This window comes from Salmo salar, chromosome 16 (genome assembly GCF_965601325.2).
Source record: "Salmo salar chromosome 16, fSalSal1, whole genome shotgun sequence".
NCBI lineage: Eukaryota > Metazoa > Chordata > Actinopteri > Salmoniformes > Salmonidae > Salmo > Salmo salar.
The window spans coordinates 87,760,983-87,785,698 of record NC_138306.1 but is presented as its reverse complement, the minus strand read 5'-3'; the positions used below and the strand labels follow the sequence as shown (position 1 = coordinate 87,785,698).

The 24,716-nt window shown below is 43.2% G+C and overlaps 1 protein-coding gene across 1 annotated transcript in view; it reads right to left on the bottom strand.

Annotated features, from left to right (window-relative positions):
* Positions 1-21,530, bottom strand: part of LOC106592822 (UPF0524 protein C3orf70 homolog A) — a 32,933-nt gene extending 11,403 nt beyond the window's left edge. Inside the window, exon 1 of the mRNA XM_045698360.2 lies at positions 20,930-21,530. Coding sequence (XP_045554316.1) covers positions 20,930-21,104 — 175 coding nt within the window. The 5' untranslated portion in view covers positions 21,105-21,530. The remainder of the gene's footprint in view (positions 1-20,929) is intronic.
* Positions 21,531-24,716: the final 3,186 nt, after the last annotated feature.

Here is a 24,716-nt window from a genome sequence, read left to right as displayed (position 1 = left end):
CCACTGTTTTATTGTGTTGAAGGACAAGGCATGGAGATGTTTGCCTGTTAATGTACTGTATAGTGTGGAAGATTGTTATTGTACTGTATAGTGTGGAAGGTTGTTATTGTACTGTATAGTGTGGAAGGTTGTTATTGTACTGTATATTGTGGATCTGTGTGGAAGGTTGTTATTGTACTGTATATTGTGGATCTGTGTGGAAGGTTGTTATTGTACTGTATATTGTGGATCTGTGTGGAAGGTTGTTATTGTACTGTATATTGTGGATCTGTGTGGAAGGTTGTTATTGTACTGTGTAGTGTGGAAGGTTGTTAGTGGATCTGTGTGGAAGGTTGTTATTGTACTGTATAGTGTGGAAGGTTGTTATTGTACTGTATAGTGTGGAAGGCTGTTATTGTACTGTATATTGTGGATCTGTGTGGAAGGTTGTTATTGTACTGTATATTGTGGATCTGTGTGGAAGGTTGTTATTGTACTGTATATTGTGGATCTGTGTGGAAGGTTGTTATTGTACTGTATAGTGTGGATCTGTGTGGAAGGTTGTTATTGTACTGTATAGTGTGGAAGGCTGTTATTGTACTGTATAGTGTGGATCTGTGTGGAAGGTTGTTATTGTACTGTATATTGTGGATCTGTGTGGAAGGTTGTTATTGTACTGTATATTGTGGATCTGTGTGGAAGGTTGTTATTGTACTGTATAGTGTGGATCTGTGTGGAAGGTTGTTATTGTACTGTATAGTGTGGAAGGTTGTTATTGTACTGTACAGTGTGGAAGGCTGTTATTGTACTGTATAGTGTGGATCTGTGTGGAAGGTTGTTATTGTACTGTACAGTGTGGAAGGTTGTTATTGTACTGTATATTGTGGATCTGTGTGGAAGGTTGTTAATGTACTGTATAGTGTGGAAGATTGTTATTGTAATGTATATTGTGGATCTGTGAGGAAGGTTGTTATTGTACTGTATAGTGTGGAAGGTTGTTATTGTACTGTATATTGTGCAAGATTGTTATTGTACTGTATATTGTGGATCTGTGTGGAAGGTTGTTATTGTACTGTATAGTGTGGAAGGTTGTTATTGTACTGTATATTGTGCAAGATTGTTATTGTACTGTATATTGTGGATCTGTGTGGAAGGTTGTTATTGTACTGTATAGTGTGGAAGGTTGTTATTGTACTGTATATTGTGGAAGATTGTTATTGTATATTGTGGAAGATTGTTATTGTACTGTATAGTGTGGAAGGTTGTTATTGTACTGTATATTGTGCAAGATTGTTATTGTAATGTATATTGTGGATCTGTGTGGAAGGTTGTTATTGTACTGTATAGTGTGGAAAGTTGTTATTGTACTGTATATTGTGGATCTGTGTGGAAGGTTGTTATTGTAATGTATAGTGTGGAAAGTTGTTATTGTACTGTATATTGTGGATCTGTGTGGAAGGTTGTTATTGTACTGTATAGTGTGGATCTGTGTGGAAGGTTGTTATTGTACTGTATAGTGTGGATCTGTGTGGAAGGTTGTTATTGTACTGTATAGTGTGGATCCGTGTGGAAGGTTGTTATTGTACTGTATATTGTGGAAGGTTGTTATTGTACTGTATAGTGTGGAAGGTTGTTATTGTACTGTATAGTGTGGAAGGTTGTTATTGTACTGTATAGTGTGGATCCGTGTGGAAGGTTGTTATTGTACTGTATATTGTGGATCTGTGTGGAAGGTTGTTATTGTACTGTATAGTGTGGATCCGTGTGGAAGGTTGTTATCGTACTGTATATTGTACTGGATATGTGTGGAAGGTTGTTATTGTACTGTATAGTGTGGAAGGTTGTTATTGTAATGTATAGTGTGGAAGGCTGTTATTGTACTGTATAGTGGGGATCTGTGTAGAAGGTTGTTATTGTACTGTATAGTGTGGAAGGTTGTTATTGTACTGTATAGTGTGGATCTGTGTAGAAGGTTGTTATTGTACTGTATATTGTGGATCTGTGTGGAAGGTTGTTATTGTACTGTATAGTGTGGATGGTTGAAGACTTGGGCTTCTTGCTCCACTTTGCTAATGTCCTTTTCTGGGCTGAATGTGCTGCGATGTTTGTGTGTGTGTGTGTGTGTGTGTGTGTGTGCCTGTGTGTGTGCGTGCGTGCGTGTGTTTTTTTTTCTTCTTCAGGGCTGCAGAGGAGCTGTAAGATTGATGAGAGGCTGGGAAAACACTAGTCCTCTAGTTTACCAGGATCAGAGTCAGTCACACACAGAGAGACCAGGAAGGCAGGCAGGAAGGCAGGCAGCATTCCAGGGTCTTAGCCTCTCAATTCATACAAGTTGATGGGATGTAAAGGTTGGATATGAAGTTTTGGTTTCAGCACTATAGGAAGACTCATAGCCTGCTAAAGAAGCATTTCAGATGGTTCACTGAAGACTTCCTGGGGCTGTTTCAGTGTTGTTAGCTTAGCTACACTTTAGCCTTCAAAAGGGGTTTTAACCCACATAAAGGGGTGCAGGGCTAGCGATGTAATACATGCTATAACATGCTAATGTCATACTATAGACACTACATACAGAGACAGTTCCCCTAAACAGGGAGTTTCCTGGTCCTCAACCTCCCTCCCAACTGGTTGGATGTTATGTCATGAATAATGAATTCACAGAGATGCATCATAGGGACTGATGGTATTTACAGATGATTAGGCTGAGCTCTCAAGCACAGCTGGGAATCGACCTCTGCTAATCACATGCACACGCCAATAAACTTTGATTTGACACATACCTACGCACTCTCTAATGAGAGATAACATACATTATTGGCTCTGGCAGCGACATTAAACAGATAAGTCCCAGAAATATGCAGATCTGGCAGCGACAAACAGATAAGTCCCAGAAATATGCAGATCTGGTGACATGACTAACATCACTAGCTGTGACTGATTGTCCATCACCAACGGTCTCTTTCTATCTAACATCACTAGCTGTGACTGATTGTCCATCACCAACGGTCTCTTTCTATCTAACATCACTAGCTGTGACTGATTGTCCATCACCAACGGTCTCTTTCTATCTAACATCACTAGCTGTGACTGATTGTCCATCACCGACGGTCTCTTTCTATCTAACATCACTAGCTGTGACTGATTGTCCATCACCGACGGTCTCTTTCTATCTAACATCACTAGCTGTGACTGATTGTCCATCACCAACGGTCTCTTTCTATCTAACATCACTAGCTGTGACTGATTGTCCATCACCAACGGTCTCTTTCTATCTAACATCACTAGCTGTGACTGATTGTCCATCACCAACGGTCTCTTTCTATCTAACATCACTAGCTGTGACTGATTGTCCATCACTAGCTGTGACTGATTGTCCATCACTAGCTGTGACTGATTGTCCATCACCAACGGTCTCTTTCCATCTCAGCAACAGTCATGAACATACCACAACACATTAAGATGTGGAGGAAACATCTCTGGAGCGCATGTAGAGACAAAACCTATTTTATGTCATATTGTGTAGTACAAACAGTCCAGAATACTTACAATACTGTCAGAATTGTTGCATCTTACAGGTTTCATAAAACTACAGTTGTGTAGTGATTGTTTTCAGAATGAAACATTTCAGCCACTCTAATGTAAAATGAGGCCAATGGTTTGAAGAGGGGTAGAAAAACTGTTTTCAGAATGAAACATTTCAGCCACTCTAATGTAAAATGAGGCCACAATTTTTTTTAATTTTTTATAAAAAATATTCACAAAAACCATGAGTGCCAAATCCATTCCTATTTTCAGCCCTAGTTTCACTTCCTGTCGCTCTGAGTAATCACAGAGGAGAACATGCATAGTACCACTCCAACCCAGCCTCCAGGGACGAACAAGGAAACAGACATACACACTGTATGAATAGATTTCTATTTGATCATACAGTAGTAGCTCTCAGGGTGTAGCTCTCAGGGTGTGGCTCACAGGGTGTGGCTCTCAGGGTGTGGCTCACAGGGTGTGGCTCACAGGGTGTGGCTCACAGGGTGTGGCTCTCAGGGTGTAGCTCTCAGGGTGTGGCTCACAGGGTGTGGCTCTCAGGGTGTGGCTCACAGGGTGTGGCTCACAGGGTGTGGCTCACAGGGTGTGGCTCACAGGGTGTGGCTCTCAGGGTGTAGCTCTCAGGGTGTAGCTCTCAGGGTGTAGCTCTCAGGTTGGGTTCAAGCCCACCTCTGAAGTGGTGTCAACCATTTCCCCCATCCCTAGCAAACACAGCTGATTAAACTAATTGCATTCTAAACTGAAGATCATGATGAGGTGATTATTGTGGGCTGGGACACTAATCAGGCCCTGGAGGACTGGAGTTTCCCATCCCTGTCCTAGGTTCTCTGGGTAATTCCCTTGGTAATCCCTTGGTTCTGGGTCAGTGTGGACAGTGCAGTCTCTCTGTCTGTTCAATAATGCATACTTCCTACACTAGCAGTCATGTAGCTAGCTCCTCTCCTCTCAAGACAGAGCATCTCGAACGACTGTTAAAACAGTGTCTACTCCGACTAGACTATATACAGTATCTACCAGGACTAGACTACATACAGTATCTACCAGGACTAGACTACATACAGTATCTACCAGGACTAGACTATATACAGTATCTACCAGGACTAGACTACATACAGTATCTACCAGGACTAGACTACATACTGTACAGTATCTACCAGGACTAGACTACATACTGTACAGTATCTACCAGGACTAGACTACATACTGTACAGTATCTACCAGGACTAGACTATATACAGTACAGTATCTACCAGGACTAGACTATATACAGTACAGTATCTACCAGGACTAGACTACATACAGTATCTACCAGGACTATATACAGTATCTACCAGGACTAGACTACATAGAGTATCTACCAAGACTATATAGAGTATCTACCAAGACTATATACAGTATCTACCAGGACTAGACTACATACAGTATCTACCAGGACTACATACAGTATCTACCAGGACTAGACTACATACAGTATCTACCAGGACTATATACAGTATCTACCAGGACTAGACTACATACAGTATCTACCAGGATTAGACTATATACAGTATCTACCAGGACTAGACTACATACAGTACAGTATCTACCAGGACTAGACTACATACAGTACAGTATCTACCAGGACTAGACTACATACAGTACAGTATCTACCAGGACTAGACTACATACAGTACAGTATCTACCAGGACTAGACTACATACAGTATCTACCAGGACTAGACTACATACAGTATCTACCAGGACTAGACTACATACAGTATCTACCAGGACTAGACTACATACAGTATCTACCAGGACTAGACTACATACAGTATCTACCAGGACTAGACTACATACAGTATCTACCAGGACTATATACAGTATCTACCAGGACTACATACAGTATCTACCAGGACTAGACTACATACAGTATCTACCAGGACTAGACTACATACAGTATCTACCAGGACTAGACTACATACAGTATCTACCAGGACTAGACTACATACAGTATCTACCAGGACTAGACTACATACAGTACAGTATCTACCAGGACTAGACTACATACAGTACAGTATCTACCAGGACTAGATTACATACAGTACAGTATCTACCAGGACTAGACTACATACAGTACAGTATCTACCAGGACTAGACTACATACAGTATCTACCAGGACTATATACAGTATCTACCAGGACTATATACAGTATCTACCAGGACTATATACAGTATCTACCAGGACTATATACAGTATCTACCAGGACTAGACTACATACAGTATCTACCAGGACTATATACAGTATCTACCAGGACTAGACTACATACAGTATCTACCAGGACTAGACTACATACAGTATCTACCAGGACTAGACTACATACAGTATCTACCAGGACTAGACTATATATAGTATCTACCAGGACTAGACTATATATAGTACAGTATCTACCAGGACTAGACTATATATAGTACAGTATCTACCAGGACTAGACTATATACAGTACAGTATCTACCAGGACTAGACTACATACAGTACAGTATCTACCAGGACTAGACTATATACAGTATCTACCAGGACTAGACTACATACAGTATCTACCAGGACTAGACTACATACAGTATCTACCAGGACTAGACTACATACAGTATCTACCAGGACTAGACTACATACAGTATCTACCAGGACTAGACTACATACAGTATCTACCAGGACTAGACTACATACAGTACAGTATCTACCAGGACTAGACTACATACAGTACAGTATCTACCAGGACTAGATTTCATACAGTACAGTATCTACCAGGACTAGACTACATACAGTATCTACCAGGACTAGACTACATACAGTATCTACCAGGACTATATACAGTATCTACCAGGACTAGACTACATACAGTATCTACCAGGACTAGACTACATACAGTATCTACCAGGACTAGACTACATACAGTATCTACCAGGACTAGACTACATACAGTACAGTATCTACCAGGACTAGACTACATACAGTACAGTATCTACCAGGACTAGATTACATACAGTACAGTATCTACCAGGACTAGACTACATACAGTATCTACCAGGACTAGACTACATACAGTACAGTATCTACCAGGACTAGACTACATACAGTATCTACCAGGACTAGACTACATACAGTATCTACCAGGACTAGACTACATACAGTATCTACCAGGACTATATACAGTATCTACCAGGACTATATACAGTATCTAACAGGACTAGACTACATACAGTATCTACCAGGACTATATACAGTATCTACCAGGACTAGACTACATACAGTATCTACCAGGACTAGACTACATACAGTATCTACCAGGACTAGACTACATACAGTATCTACCAGGACTAGACTATATATAGTATCTACCAGGACTAGACTATATATAGTACAGTATCTACCAGGACTAGACTATATATAGTACAGTATCTACCAGGACTAGACTATATACAGTACAGTATCTACCAGGACTAGACTACATACAGTACAGTATCTACCAGGACTAGACTATATACAGTATCTACCAGGACTAGACTACATACAGTATCTACCAGGACTAGACTACATACAGTATCTACCAGGACTAGACTACATACAGTATCTACCAGGACTAGACTACATACAGTATCTACCAGGACTAGACTACATACAGTATCTACCAGGACTAGACTACATACAGTACAGTATCTACCAGGACTAGATTTCATACAGTACAGTATCTACCAGGACTAGACTACATACAGTATCTACCAGGACTAGACTACATACAGTATCTACCAGGACTAGACTACATACAGTATCTACCAGGACTAGACTATATACAGTATCTACCAGGACTAGACTACATACAGTATCTACCAGGACTAGACTACATACAGTATCTACCAGGACTAGACTATATATAGTATCTACCAGGACTAGACTATATATAGTACAGTATCTACCAGGACTAGACTATATATAGTACAGTATCTACCAGGACTAGACTATATATAGTACAGTATCTACCAGGACTAGACTATATACAGTACAGTATCTACCAGGACTAGACTACATACAGTACAGTATCTACCAGGACTAGACTATATACAGTATCTACCAGGACTAGACTATATACAGTATCTACCAGGACTAGACTACATACAGTATCTACCAGGACTAGACTACATACAGTATCTACCAGGACTAGACTACATACAGTATCTACCAGGACTAGACTACATACAGTATCTACCAGGACTAGACTACATACAGTATCTACCAGGACTAGACTCTATACAGTACAGTATCTACCAGGATTAGACTACATACAGTACAGTATCTACCAGGACTAGACTACATACAGTATCTACCAGGACTAGACTACATACAGTATCTACCAGGACTAGACTACATACAGTACAGTATCTACCAGGACTAGACTACATACAGTACAGTATCTACCAGGACTAGACTACATACAGTACAGTATCTACCAGGACTAGATTATACAGTATCTACCAGGACTAGACTACATACAGTATGTCACGTAGAGTAGGCCAGAAGGCTAAACTGAAAAACCTAACCTCTATCAAATAAAAAGATGGCGGAGCCGCAAAAGTACTTCTGTGCTTCTGGGTGTTTATTTACATAGTGAATCCGGAAGAAAAACAACAGTACTGCCATCCAAAGTATCCATTATGGGGACAGGTTAAAAACAATGCTGCCCCATCAACAGATCAATCCAAAATGGTTCACCCCTTGAACTGAAAGAGAGGCTCCTTTTTATAGGGGAAGCCCATCCCATCAGAACATACCCAGCACTAATTCATTAAGCAATTACCTTCATCAAAGCCTACATTTTCCACTCAGCTAAACATACTGAATTATATACATTGCAACACATTTCTCATGATACAATATACCAATATAACACATTTATAAAATCCCATCCCTACTTCCAATATGCCCATTCACATGAACGAGCCATTCAGGACAGGCACTACAAAGCCAGCCCGATTACCGTAGCTCTGGTCCTTATCCCAGCATACCCAGAAGCTACAGAGATGGAGAGAGAGGAACAGAACCAAACAAACAAAGCGCTCATCCATAACATTGACAAGTACAATAAACGTTGCTTAAATTAAACATGAAGGCTTGTCTGTATATTCTTTATACCAGAAACTGTTACTGACAGGAGGTAAGAATAAAGTGTGAAATGTATGTACGTCGACATTGTTAACGGAGCTGATAACGGAGCAGGGAGGCGCGATGAATGTGTTTGTTGGTGTACCAAACGCTGCCCGCGGCCAGTGACTGACTTCTCCGTCACACAGTATCTACCAGGACTAGATTACATACAGTATCTACCAGGACTAGACTATATACAGTATCTACCAGGACTAGACTACATACAGTATCTACCAGGACTAGACTCTATACAGTACAGTATCTACCAGGACTAGACTCTATACAGTACAGTATCTACCAGGACTAGACTCTATACAGTACAGTATCTACCAGGACTAGACTCTACACAGTATCTACCATGACTAGATTACATACAGTATCTACCAGGACTAGACTATATACAGTATCTACCAGGACTAGACTCTATACAGTACAGTATCTACCAGGACTAGACTCTATACAGTATCTACCAGGACTAGACTATATACACAGTACAGTATCTACCAGGACTAGACTACATACAGTATCTACCAGGACTAGACTCTATACAGTACAGTATCTACCAGGACTAGACTATATACAGTACAGTATCTACCAGGACTAGACTACATACAGTATCTACCAGGACTAGACTACATACAGTATCTACCAGGACTAGACTACATACAGTATCTACCAGGACTAGACTACATACAGTATCTACCAGGACTAGACTCTATACAGTACAGTATCTACCAGGACTAGACTCTATACAGTACAGTATCTACCAGGACTAGACTCTATACAGTACAGTATCTACCAGGACTAGACTCTATACAGTACAGTATCTACCAGGACTAGACTCTATACAGTACAGTATCTACCAGGACTAGACTCTATACAGTACAGTATCTACCAGGACTAGACTCTATACAGTACAGTATCTACCAGGACTAGACTCTATACAGTACAGTATCTACCAGGACTAGACTCTATACAGTACAGTATCTACCAGGACTAGACTCTATACAGTACAGTATCTACCAGGACTAGACTCTATACAGTACAGTATCTACCAGGACTAGACTCTATACAGTACAGTATCTACCAGGACTAGACTCCATACAGTACAGTATCTACCAGGACTAGACTATATACAGTACAGTATCTACCAGGACTAGACTCTATACAGTACAGTATCTACCAGGACTAGACTCTATACAGTATCTACCAGGACTAGACTACATACAGTATCTACCAGGACTAGACTACATACAGTATCTACCAGGACTAGACTACATACAGTATCTACCAGGACTAGACTATATACAGTATCTACCAGGACTAGACTATATACAGTATCTACCAGGACTAGACTATATACAGTATCTACCAGGACTAGACTACATACAGTATCTACCAGGACTAGACTACATACAGTATCTACCAGGACTAGACTCTATACAGTACAGTATCTACCAGGACTAGACTCTATACAGTACAGTATCTACCAGGACTAGACTCTATACAGTACAGTATCTACCAGGACTAGACTCTATACAGTACAGTATCTACCAGGACTAGACTCTATACAGTACAGTATCTACCAGGACTAGACTCTATACAGTACAGTATCTACCAGGACTAGACTCTATACAGTACAGTATCTACCAGGACTAGACTCTATACAGTACAGTATCTACCAGGACTAGACTCTATACAGTATCTACCAGGACTAGACTACATACAGTATCTACCAGGACTAGACTACATACAGTATCTACCAGGACTAGACTATATACAGTATCTACCAGGACTAGACTATATACAGTATCTACCAGGACTAGACTATATACAGTATCTACCAGGACTAGACTACATACAGTATCTACCAGGACTAGACTACATACAGTATCTACCAGGACTAGACTACATACAGTATCTACCAGGACTAGACTACATACAGTATCTACCAGGACTAGACTATATACAGTATCTACCAGGACTAGACTCTATACAGTACAGTATCTACCAGGACTAGACTCTATACAGTACAGTATCTACCAGGACTAGACTCTATACAGTACAGTATCTACCAGGACTAGACTCTATACAGTACAGTATCTACCAGGACTAGACTCTATACAGTACAGTATCTACCAGGACTAGACTCTATACAGTACAGTATCTACCAGGACTAGACTCTATACAGTATCTACCAGGACTAGACTACAGTACAGTATCTACCAGGACTAGACTACATACAGTATCTACCAGGACTAGACTATATACAGTATCTACCAGGACTAGACTATATACAGTATCTACCAGGACTAGACTATATACAGTATCTACCAGGACTAGACTATATACAGTATCTACCAGGACTAGACTACATACAGTATCTACCAGGACTAGACTACATACAGTATCTACCAGGACTAGACTACATACAGTATCTACCAGGACTAGACTATATACAGTATCTACCAGGACTAGACTACATACAGTATCTACCAGGACTAGACTACACACAGTATCTACCAGGACTAGACTCTATACAGTACAGTATCTACCAGGACTAGACTCTATACAGTACAGTATCTACCAGGACTAGACTCTATACAGTACAGTATCTACCAGGACTAGACTCTATACAGTACAGTATCTACCAGGACTAGACTATATACAGTACAGTATCTACCAGGACTAGACTATATACAGTACAGTATCTACCAGGACTAGACTCTATACAGTACAGTATCTACCAGGACTAGACTCTATACAGTACAGTATCTACCAGGACTAGACTACATACAGTATCTACCAGGACTAGACTACATACAGTATCTACCAGGACTAGACTATATACAGTATCTACCAGGACTAGACTATATACAGTATCTACCAGGACTAGACTATATACAGTATCTACCAGGACTAGACTATATACAGTATCTACCAGGACTAGACTCACAGTACAGTATCTACCAGGACTAGACTACATACAGTACAGTATCTACCAGGACTAGACTACATACAGTACAGTATCTACCAGGACTAGACTACATACAGTATCTACCAGGACTAGACTACATACAGTATCTACCAGGACTAGACTACATACAGTATCTACCAGGACTAGACTACATACAGTATCTACCAGGACTAGACTATATACAGTATCTACCAGGACTAGACTATATACAGTATCTACCAGGACTAGACTACATACAGTATCTACCAGGACTAGACTACATACAGTATCTACCAGGACTAGACTATATACAGTATCTACCAGGACTAGACTACATACAGTATCTACCAGGACTAGACTACATACAGTATCTACCAGGACTAGACTACATACAGTATCTACCAGGACTAGACTACATACAGTATCTACCAGGACTAGACTACATACAGTATCTACCAGGACTAGACTACATACAGTGTCTACCAGGACTAGACTACATACAGTATCTACCAGGACTAGACTATATACAGTATCTACCAGGACTAGATTACATACAGTACAGTATCTACCAGGACTAGACTACATACATGATGACAGGTACATGTAGAGGATGACAGGTACATGTAGAGGATGACAGCTACATGTAGAGTAGAGGATGACAGGTACATGTAGAGGATGACAGGTACATGTAGAGTAGAGGATGACAGGTACATGTAGAGTAGAGGATGACAGGTACATGTAGAGGATGACAGCTACATGTAGAGTAGAGGATGACAGCTACATGTAGAGTAGAGGTTGACAGCTACATGTAGAGTAGAGGTTGACAGCTACATGTAGAGTAGAGGATGACGGCTACATGTAGAGGATGACAGCTACATGTAGAGTAGAGGATGACAGGTACATGTAGAGGATGACAGCTACATGTAGAGGATGACGGCTACATGTAGAGTAGAGGATGACAGCTACATGTAGAGTAGAGGATGACAGCTACATGTAGAGGATGACAGCTACATGTAGAGTAGAGGTTGACAGCTACATGTAGAGTAGAGGTTGACAGCTACATGTAGAGGATGACAGCTACATGTAGAGGATGACAGCTACATGTAGAGGATGACAGGTACATGTAGAGGATGACAGGTACATGTAGAGTAGAGGATGACAGGTACATGTAGAGTAGAGGATGACAGGTACATGTAGAGTAGAGGATGACAGGTACATGTAGAGTAGAGGATGACAGGTACATGTAGAGTAGAGGATGACAGGTACATGTAGAGGATGACAGCTACATGTAGAGTAGAGGATGACAAGCTACATGTAGAGTAGAGGTTGACAGGTACATGTAGAGGATGACAGGTACATGTAGAGTAGAGGATGACAGGTACATGTAGAGGATGACAGGTACATGTAGAGTAGAGGATGACAAGTACATGTAGAATAGAGGATGACAAGTACATGTAGAATAGAGGATGACAAGTACATGTAGAGTAGAGGATGACAGGTACATGTAGAGGATGACAGCTACATTTTTATTTTATTTGTAATTTTTTTCTCACCTTTATTTAACCAGGTAGGCAAGTTGAGAACAAGTTCTCAGTTACAATTGCGACCTGGCCAAGATAAAGCAAAGCAGTTCGACAGCATACAAAAACACAGAGTTACACATGGAGTAAAACAACATACAATCAATGATACAGTAGACAAAAATAAGACTATATACAATGTGAGCAAATGATGTGAGATAAGGGAGGTAAAGGCAAAAAAAGGCCATGGTGGCAAAGTAAATAAAGTATAGCATGTAAAACACTGGAATGGTAGATTTATAATTTGAAGAAAGTTAAAATATAAATAATATGGTGCAAAGGAGCAAAATAATAAATAAAATAAATAAATACAGTAGGGGAAGAGGTAGTAGTTTGGGCTAAATTATAGATGGGCTATGTACAGGTGCAGTGATCTGGGAGCTGCTCTGACAGCTGGTGCTTAAAGCTAGTGAGGGAGATAAGTGTTTCCAGTTTCAGAGATTTTTGTAGTTCGTTCCAGTCATTGGCAGCAGAGAACTACATGTAGAGTAGAGGATGACAGGTACATGTAGAGTAGAGGATGACAGGTACATGTAGAGTAGAGGATGACAGGTACATGTAGAGTAGAGGATGACAGCTACATGTAGAGGATGACAGCTACATGTAGAGGATGACAGGTACATGTAGAGGATGACAGCTACATGAAGAGTAGAGGATGACAGGTACATGTAGAGGATGACAGCTACATGTAGAGGATGACGGCTACATGTAGAGGATGACAGCTACATGTAGAGTAGAGGATGACAGGTACATGTAGAGTAGAGGATGACAGCTACATGTAGAGTAGAGGATGACAGCTACATGTAGAGGATGACAGTTACATGTAGAGGATGACAGCTACATGTAGAGTAGAGGATGATAGGTACATGTAGAGTAGAGGATGACAGCTACATGTAGAGTAGAGGATGACAGCTACATGTAGAGTAGAGGATGACAGCTACATGTAGAGGATGACAGGTACATGTAGAGGATGACAGCTACATGTAGAGTAGAGGATGACAGCTACATGTAGAGGATGACAGCTACATGTAGAGGATGACAGCTACATGTAGAGGATGACAGCTACATGTAGAGTAGAGGATGACAGCTACATGTAGAGTAGAGGATGACAGCTACATGTAGAGGATGACAGCTACATGTAGAGGATGACAGCTACATGTAGAGGATGACAGCTACATGTAGAGGATGACAGCTACATGTAGAGGATGACAGGTACATGTAGAGGATGACAGCTACATGTAGAGTAGAGGATGACAGCTACATGTAGAGTAGAGGACAGGTACATGTAGAGTAGAGGATGACAGGTACATGTAGAGGATGACAGGTACATGTAGAGTAGAGGATGACAGCTACATGTAGAGTAGAGGATGACAGCTACATGTAGAGGATGACAGTTACATGTAGAGGATGACAGCTACATGTAGAGTAGAGGATGATAGGTACATGTAGAGTAGAGGATGACAGCTACATGTAGAGTAGAGGATGACAGCTACATGTAGAGTAGAGGATGACAGCTACATGTAGAGGATGACAGGTACATGTAGAGGATGACAGCTACATGTAGAGTAGAGGATGACAGCTACATGTAGAGGATGACAGCTACATGTAGAGGATGACAGCTACATGTAGAGGATGACAGCTACATGTAGAGTAGAGGATGACAGCTACATGTAGAGTAGAGGATGACAGCTACATGTAGAGGATGACAGCTACATGTAGAGGATGACAGCTACATGTAGAGGATGACAGCTACATGTAGAGGATGACAGCTACATGTAGAGGATGACAGCTACATGTAGAGGATGACAGGTACATGTAGAGGATGACAGCTACATGTAGAGTAGAGGATGACAGCTACATGTAGAGTAGAGGACAGGTACATGTAGAGTAGAGGATGACAGGTACATGTAGAGGATGACAGGTACATGTAGAGTAGAGGATGACAAGTACATGTAGAGTAGAGGATGACAGCTACATGTAGAGTAGAGGATGACAGGTACATGTAGAGGATGACAGGTACATGTAGAGTAGAGGATGACAGCTACATGTAGAGGACAGGTACATGTAGAGTAGAGGATGACAGGTACATGTAGAGGATGACAGGTACATGTAGAGTAGAGGATGACAAGTACATGTAGAGTAGAGGATGACAGCTACATGTAGAGTAGAGGATGACAGGTACATGTAGAGGATGACAGGTACATGTAGAGGATGACAGGTACATGTAGAGTAGAGGATGACAAGTACATGTAGAGTAGAGGATGACAGGTACATGTAGAGGATGACAGCTACATTTTTATTTTTTATTTGTTATTTTTTTCTCACCTTTATTTAACCAGGTAGGCAAGTTGAGAACAAGTTCTCAGTTACAATTGCGACCTGGCCAAGATAAAGCAAAGCAGTTCGACAGCATACAAAAACACAGAGTTACACATGGAGTAAAACAACATACAATCAATGATACAGTAGACAAAAATAAGACTATATACAATATGAGCAAATGATGTGAGATAAGGGAGGTAAAGGCAAAAAAAGGCCATGGTGGCAAAGTAAATAAAGTATAGCACGTAAAACACTGGAATGGTAGATTTATAATTTGAAGAAAGTTAAAATATAAATAATATGGTGCAACGGAGCAAAATAATAAATAAAATAAATAAATACAGTAGGGGAAGAGGTAGTAGTTTGGGCTAAATTATAGATGGGCTATGTACAGGTGCAGTGATCTGGGAGCTGCTCTGACAGCTGGTGCTTAAAGCTAGTGAGGGAGATAAGTGTTTCCAGTTTCAGAGATTTTTGTAGTTCGTTCCAGTCATTGGCAGCAGAGAACTACATGTAGAGTAGAGGATGACAGGTACATGTAGAGTAAAGGATGACAGGTACATGTAGAGTAGAGGATGACAGGTACATGTAGAGGATGACAGCTACATGTAGAGTAGAGGATGACAGCTACATGTAGAGGATGACAGCTACATGTAGAGTAGAGGATGACAGGTACATGTAGAGGATGACAGCTACATGAAGAGTAGAGGATGACAGGTACATGTAGAGGATGACAGGTACATGTAGAGTAGAGGATGACAGGTACATGTAGAGTAGAGGATGACAGGTACATGTAGAGGATGACAGCTACATGTAGAGTAGAGGATGACAGCTACATGTAGAGAATGACAGGTACCCCCACTCCACACACATACACTCCCCCCCACTTTTGACCAGAGTCCTATGGGGTAGTGCCCTAAATAGGTAATAGGGTGCCATTTGGGATGACGACATACAGACAGACGGTGGTTTTAAGCCTGTAGACGCAAGCAGGAAGTAGTACACAACTACACACGTGTAATTTCCTGCTCCCCCAGAGGACATCATGTCTCTTCCTGTTTATTATCACATTACTTTTCAGACTGTTAATTCACTATTTATTATTCATGAACTATGTTAACTATAACCCCTGTCTAATTTACACTTGCTGTTTATTATTAATGACCTATATTAACTATAACTCCTGTCTAATTTACACTTCCTGTTTATTATTCCCCATTTATTATTAATGACCTATATTAACTATAACCCCTGTCTAATTTACACTTCCTGTTTATTATTCCCCATTTATTATTAATGACCTATATTAACTATAACCCCTGTCTAATTTACACTTCCTGTTTATTATTCCCCATTTATTATTAATGACCTATATTAACTATAACCCCTGTCTAATTTACACTTCCTGTTTATTATTCCCCATTTATTATTAATGACCTATATTAACTATAACCCCTGTCTAATTTACACTTCCTGTTTATTATTAATGACCTATATTAACTATAACCCCTGTCTAATTTACACTTCATATAATATTATGTATAACAACGGCATCGTCGGTGGGAGAACTATAGACACTTCATATAATATGCAGAGTGGAGCTGATGGAAACATGGCTGTAACACAGTTTGTTTCCATAGGAGGAGGGGGGGGGGGGGAGAGAGAAAGAGAGAAAGCGAGAGAAAGAGAGATGTTGTCATCCCTCCTTCCTTGGGATACCTCTGTTAATGCTGACAGCAGGGTCTGAATCATCTAGGATGGGAGGAGAGGGAGGCTGGGTGTGGAGGGATCACAAATGCCAACGGGCCGGATGGTTTGATAGGGCTTGACGGACCAGAGAGGTCAAGTGGCAGCTGACCTATAACCTCTGAGGCTGACCCTCTGCCTGTCCTCTCAGTGATCACTCAGCCCAGAGACTGTCCTGTCAGTGATCACTCAGCCCAGAGACAGTCAGCCCAGAGTCAGTCAGCCCAGAGACAGTCAGCCCACAGAGAGCTGTGTGTTGGTGTTCTGTGTATAACATTAGTGTGTTCAGGCTATAGAATACAGTCTGACTGTGAGATACTTTTTGAAATGCCATCCTCTGTCACTTCAGCTTGACACAAATTCAATGTTGTTTTGGCGGCCGGCCCGGAGATACAGGAGTGCTTGACTTTACCCATCACAATAACAATGCAGCAAAAGGAGAATGGAGGAGCATTACAGAGGATGGAGGCTGACAGCCACACAGCAACCAGTTACTGAGCAGTACTGTGAAGTCAACAGCCAGGACAGATGGCTGTGTTACTGATACAGAAAAGGAAACTGACTGACAGCACATTTCACAGGCTTTTCTAGGGTCTCACTACTCCAAAACGTACATCCATATGGACAAAGACGCACGGGCACGGACGCAGATACGCACACAAACACACACGTCAAACACTTAGTCCCTGGTTAAACACAGGGCTTTATGGTCCCTGGTTAAACACAGGGCTTTGTGGTCCCTAGTTAAACACAGGGCTTTGTGGTCCCTGGTTAAACATTCCCTCCCCCCCTTCCTCTCTTCCTCCCTCCCCTCCCCTCTTCCTTCCTCCCTCCCTCACGTCCTCCCTCCCTCACTTCCTCCCCTATCCCTCCCTTCCTCACCTATCCCTCCCTTCCTCACTCCCTCCCCTTTTCCTCCCTCTTCCATTTCCCCTCTCTCTCCCTTCTCCCTCCCTCCCTCCCTCCCTCCCTCCCTCCTTAGTTGACTGAGGAAGACTTAAACTAACTCTCTCTGGGACTCAGTCTCCATGCTACTCTAATGGGTGCTAGTCTAGACAGATACAGTTCCAGACACTCCTTTGAAAGTGTAATATTTACTCCAAACACACACAACCGCACACACACACACACACCCGCATACCACACACACAACCGCATACCACACACACAACCGCATACCACACACACACACTCTCTCTCTATCCCTCAGTATTGGCTTGGTCTTCTATCACCTGTTTTTACCACGTGTAACTTGGTCTTTCAGACAGTGAGGAAGTGAACCTGCCCTCTACTGGTGGCTGAGTGTAACTTCACTCAGTTTCACTACTTGGTGTTGTAGTGTTGTAATACATTATTAACAATGTAATAATGCCTTCATCATACACCAGCTGTTGTAGTGCAGAGAAACAAGATAATACCTTCATCATACACCAGCTGTTGTAGTGCAGAGAAACAAGATAATACCTTCATCATACACCAGCTGTTGTAGTGCAGAGAAACAAGATAATACCTTCATCATACACCAGCTGTTGTAGTGGAGAGAAACAAGATAATACCTTCATCATACACCAGCTGTTGTAGTGCAGAGAAACAAGATAATACCTTCATCATACACCAGCTGTTGTAGTGCAGAGAAACAAGATAATACCTTCATCATACACCAGCTGTTGTAGTGCAGAGAAACAAGATAATACCTTCATCATACACCAGCTGTTGTAGTGCAGAGAAACAAGATAATACCTTCATCATACACCAGCTGTTGTAGTGCAGAGAAACAAGATAATACCTTCATCATACACCAGCTGTTGTAGTGCAGAGAAACAAGATAATACCTTCATCATACACCAGCTGTTGTAGTGGAGAGAAACAAGATAATACCTTCATCATACACCAGCTGTTGTAGTGGAGAGAAACAAGATACTACCTTCATCATACACCAGCTGTTGTAGTGCAGAGAAACAAGATAATACCTTCATCATACACCAGCTGTTGTAGTGCAGAGAAACAAGATAATACCTTCATCATACACCAGCTGTTGTAGTGCAGAGAAACAAGATAATACCTTCATCATACACCAGCTGTTGTAGTGCAGAGAAACAAGATAATACCTTCATCATACACCAGCTGTTGTAGTGCAGAGAAACAAGATAATACCTTCATCATACACCAGCTGTTGTAGTGCAGAGAAACAAGATACTACCTTCATCATACACCAGCTGTTGTAGTGCAGAGAAACAAGATACTACCTTCATCATACACCAGCTGTTGTAGTGCAGAGATACAAGATACTACCTTCATCATACACCAGCTGTTGTAGTGCAGAGAAACAAGATAATACCTTCATCATACACCAGCTGTTGTAGTGCAGAGAAACAAGATAATACCTTCATCATACACCAGCTGTTGTAGTGCAGAGAAACAAGATAATACCTTCATCATACACCAGCTGTTATAGTGCAGAGAAACAAGATAATACCTTCATCATACACCAGCTGTTGTAGTGGAGAGAAACAAGATAATACCTTCATCATACACCAGCTGTTGTAGTGCAGAGAAACAAGATAATACCTTCATCATACACCAGCTGTTGTAGTGGAGATACAAGATAATACCTTCATCATACACCAGCTGTTGTAGTGCAGAGAAACAAGCTTGTTGCCCAAAAACATCCTTTGGTGTAGAGAGCCAACTGTAGTTTATAACATCAAGGTCCAGACAGTGATCCTCAGTACTCTAGTCTGGCAGTCCTGTCTGGATTCTTGGAGACGTGGTCATGAGATTCTTATAAATTGTAAGACAGTGTAGTCGATTTAGTCATCTCAGTAGCCAACTGCTGAGGCTGAGCTGCAAGACAGACATGGTCTGTTGATGAATAAGAGGATGAATGAATTCAGTATATTTAACATCATTCATTCGCTCTCTATCAGCAGCTTCCAGCTGTGAGGGTGACAGTCCACGAATGGTACACTGTCTACCTGTCTGTCTGTCTGTCTGCCTGCCTGCCTGCCTGTCTGCACCACTGAGCCAACATTGAATAACTAGGAACAATATTCTAGCCTGCTACAGGTTTAATCAGCTGAATTTAGGCTGTGCATTTAAATATGTAGTCTAACCAATCAGAATGTCTGTGTTGACTTGTCCCATCCAGCTAAGGAGATGGATGTCTGGTTTCCAACAAGCCAACAAAAACGGCAGAGGGCTACACTGCCCTACCAAGCAAAAAGGCAGTAACTGCTCATTTGGTCGAAAATGAGTTAATGTCATTTTTGCTACATTAAATACATGTTAATCATGTGGACAAGTATCCTGCCTCTATTGTATTGTGTTTTGAAGAAAATAGGGGTCATGTTAGCATTAACTGCATAAAGTTACTGTGAAACCAAGGTAAATAAAAGCTATTTTTCTCAGTTCCACGCTATGAGCAGTTACTGTCTTTTTGCTTGGCAGGGCAGTATAATTGTCTGAAGTCAAACAATAGGCTGCTATTCTTGTAAACATTGACATATAACAGGCTATTTATAGACATTGATGTTCTCCTTCCAACCAGGGAGTGAGGGGAGAGCACAGCTAAGCACATGGACAACCCAGAGAATGGTGAGACATCGACGGGCTTTAAGCAAGGCTACTTACAGTGACACCATCCCAAGTGACAGCACCAGTGGAGCTTGAAGCACTTCCCATGGCTGTGTGTTGCGCAGATGGACAGTCCGTCGCACGGGAGAAAGTCCGGTCTCCCCGCGCAGCTCCGGGCCAACGCCTGTGCCTCGTCCAACTTCTCGCTCTTCCGTCCGCCGGACGCGGCCATCGCGCAGCGCACACCCCAGGATCAAACGCACGCCATGTAACCCATCAGAGAACGCAGCTTTAGCCCACCAGCCAAAAATGGTCTGGAATTTCGGTTTTGGTCCCAAAACCTCAGCAAACGCCAAATGTCTAACCAGGGAGGAAACTCCAAAGCGTGACGCAAACGAGTTAAATGTGGCACGGTTGTAGCCAACCCCCCAATCAGCACAGAGAGAATCAAAATGCGATGAAAGTTCCAGTTCCAAGAATAAGATTGACAGCTGTTTTATGTAAACATCTGGATCTCCAGCCGCTGGAATTATTTTCTGTAAACGTCGACTATGTTATCTCAGCCAGAGAGATTTCCGTGGCGTATCCCGTGTCAGGCTTTCATTTCCTACAGCCTGCCCTCTATCAGCCTGACAAGAGACTCCTCTGTCTGTTGATGAAGCCCTCGCCGTTTCCTTCCTCTAAGGCTATCCCCTCCTCCTCTCTCTTTCTTTCTCTCCAGTTCGGTTCAGCCATAAAGGAAGTTCGATATTTGGTCTATTGTCCTCATTTTTGGCTGTAATAGCCTTTCCTCCGAAATCATAACTGATTCAGATGAAAGTAATCATGTAAACAAAGCCTATAATTTGAATCAGAAGCAACCTTTCTGAAGATATATATAGGTCATTCTTTTAACGGAGCCTTCATTTTTTAACATTTTATTTTATTCATGTGACCTTTATTTAACTAGGCCAATCAGTAGAGAAAAACATCTTATTTACAATGATGGCCTAACATAAGGCAAAAACAAATAGGACAAAACACACATCATGACCAGAGAGAAACCACAAACCTACATAAAAAGAGACCTCAGACAACAGCATAGCATGGTAGCAACACAACATGACAACACAGCATGCAGCAACACAACATGACAACACAGCATGGTCGCAACACAGCATAACAACAACATGGTAGCAACACAACATGACAACACAGCATGGTAGCGACACAACATGACAACACAGCATGGCAGCAACACAACATGACAACAACATGGTAGCAACACAACATGACAACACAGCATGGTAGCAACACAACATGACAACACAGCATGGTAGCAACACAACATGACAACAACATGGTAGCAACACAACATGACAACACACCATGCAGCAACACAGCATAACAACAACATGGTAGCAACACAACATGGTAGCAGAACAAAACATGGAACAAACATTATTGGGCACAGACAACAGCACAAAGGGCAAGAAGGTAGAGACAACAATAAATCATGTGAAGCAGCCACAACTGTCAGTAAGAGTGTCCATGATTGAGTCTTTGAATGAAGAGATGGAGATAAAACAGTTCAGTTTGAGTGTTTGTTGCAGCTCGTTCCAGTCGCCAGAGGAGTGACCCAGAGATGTGTGTGCTGGCAGAACGGATGTTGTATGTGGAGGATGAGGCCTACAGTAAGAGTGTTTTATAAATAGTATCAACCAGTGGATCTTGCAACGGGTATACAGAGATGACCAGTTTACACAAGAGTATAGTTTACAGGGCTCCCGAGTGGCGCAGCGGTCTAAGGCACTGCACCTCAGTGCTTGACGCGTCACTACAGACACCCTGGTTCGAATCCAGGCTGTATCACAAACAGCCGGGATTGGGAGTCCCATAGAGCGGCAGACAATTGGTCCAGCGTCGTCGGGGTTTGGTTGGTGTAGGCCATCATTGTATATAAGAATTTGTTCTTGCCTAGTTAAATAAAGGTTCAATTTAAAAAAATATATATAGTGCAGTGATGTGTCCTTTAAGGAGCATTGGTGGCAAATCTGATGGCCGAATGGTGAAGAACATCCAGCCGCTTGTAACAGATGTTGTCATGGAGAGAAGACCAAGGCGCAGCAGGTATGTGAATAGTCATATTTAATTTTAAAAAAAGGAGTAAAGCATCCACTTGACAAAACAATAAAGGTGACAACAGCAACAGTTCTGCAGGCTATTAAACGCAGTGCAAAAACAACCACCCACAACCCCAAAGAAAAACACACACACCTATATAGGACTTCCAATCAAAGGCAACTCAACACACCTGCCTTCAATTGGAAGTCCCAATCAACAACACAATCATTCACATACAAAAACTGCCACGTCCTGACCCCAAAACTAATACAATAGCTCCATCTGCTGGTCAGGACGTGACAGTACCCCCCCCCCCCTCAAGGTGCAGACCCCGGAATGCACCTACCAACAGAAAACACCAACAAAAAAAACATAAACAATAACCCCTAAACAATAAGGGAGGGAAGGGAGGGTGGCTACCGTCACCGACGGCACTGTGCTACACCCTCCCTCCCCAACCCACCTATCCTGGAGGTGGCTCAGGTGCAGGACGTGGACCTCGCTCCACCTTCGGCGTCGCCCACTTTGGTGGCGCCGATAGCTGTGCCTGGCAGACGGGCCACTCGGGCTGGGTCGGAAGATATGCGGGCCACTCGGGCTGGGCCGGAGGACAGGCGGGCCACTCGGGCTGGGCAGGAGGGCCACTCGGGCTTGGCCGGAGGGCAGGAGGGCCACTCGGGCTGGGCCGGAGGGCAGGAGGGCCACTCGGGCTTGGCCGGAGGGCAGGAGGGCCACTCGGGCTGGGCCGGAGGACAGGAGGGCCACTCGGGCTGGGCCGGAGGACAGGAGGTCCACTCGGGCTGGGCCGGAGGACCGGAGGGCCACTCGGGCTGACCCTGGCAGACGGACCACTCGGGCTGGGCCGGAGGACAGGCGGGCCACTCGGGCTGGGCCGGAGGACCGGAGGGCCACTCGGGCTGGGCCGGAGGACAGGAGGGCCACTCGGGCTGGGCCGGAGGACAGGCAGGGCACCCTGGCAGATCCGGGCAGGCGGGCACCTCTGGCAGATCCGGGCAGGCGGGCACCTCTGGCAGATCCGGGCAGTCTGGCCACTCTGGCGGCTCCGGGCAGTCTGGCCACTCTGGCGGCTCCGGGCAGTCTGGCCACTCTGGCGGCTCCGGGCAGCCGGGCCCCTCTGGCGGCTCCTGACTAGCGGGCGGCTCTGGGGGCTCCTGACTAGCGGGCGGCTCTGGGGGCTCCTGACTAGCGGGCGGCTCTGGCGGCTCCTGACTAGCGGGCGGCTCTGGCGACTCCTGACTGGCGGGCGGCTCTGGCGACTTACGACTGGCGGGCGGCTCTGGCGACTTACGACTGGCGGGCGGCTCTGGCGACTTTTGACTGGCGGGCGGCTCTGGCGACTTCCGACTGGCGGGCGGCTCTGGCGACTTCCGACTGGCGGGCGGCTCTGGCGACTTACGACTGGCGGGCGGCTCTGGCGACTTACGACTGGCGGGCGGCTCTAGTGACTTACGACTGGCGGGCAGCTCTGGTGACTTACGACTGGCGGGCAGCTCTGGTGACTTACGACTGGCGGGCAGCTCTGGTGACTCTTGACTGGCGAGGCTGGGCTGACGCACTAGACTCCTAATGCGTGAGGCTGGTACTGGACGTGCCAGCCTGGAGACACGCACCTCCATGCTAGTGCGTCTAGCGGGAAACACCGGACCGAAAGGGCGCACTGGCGGTCTTGAGTGCAGGGTTGGCATCACCCCTTCCGGCTCGATGCTCACCTTGCCCTGGC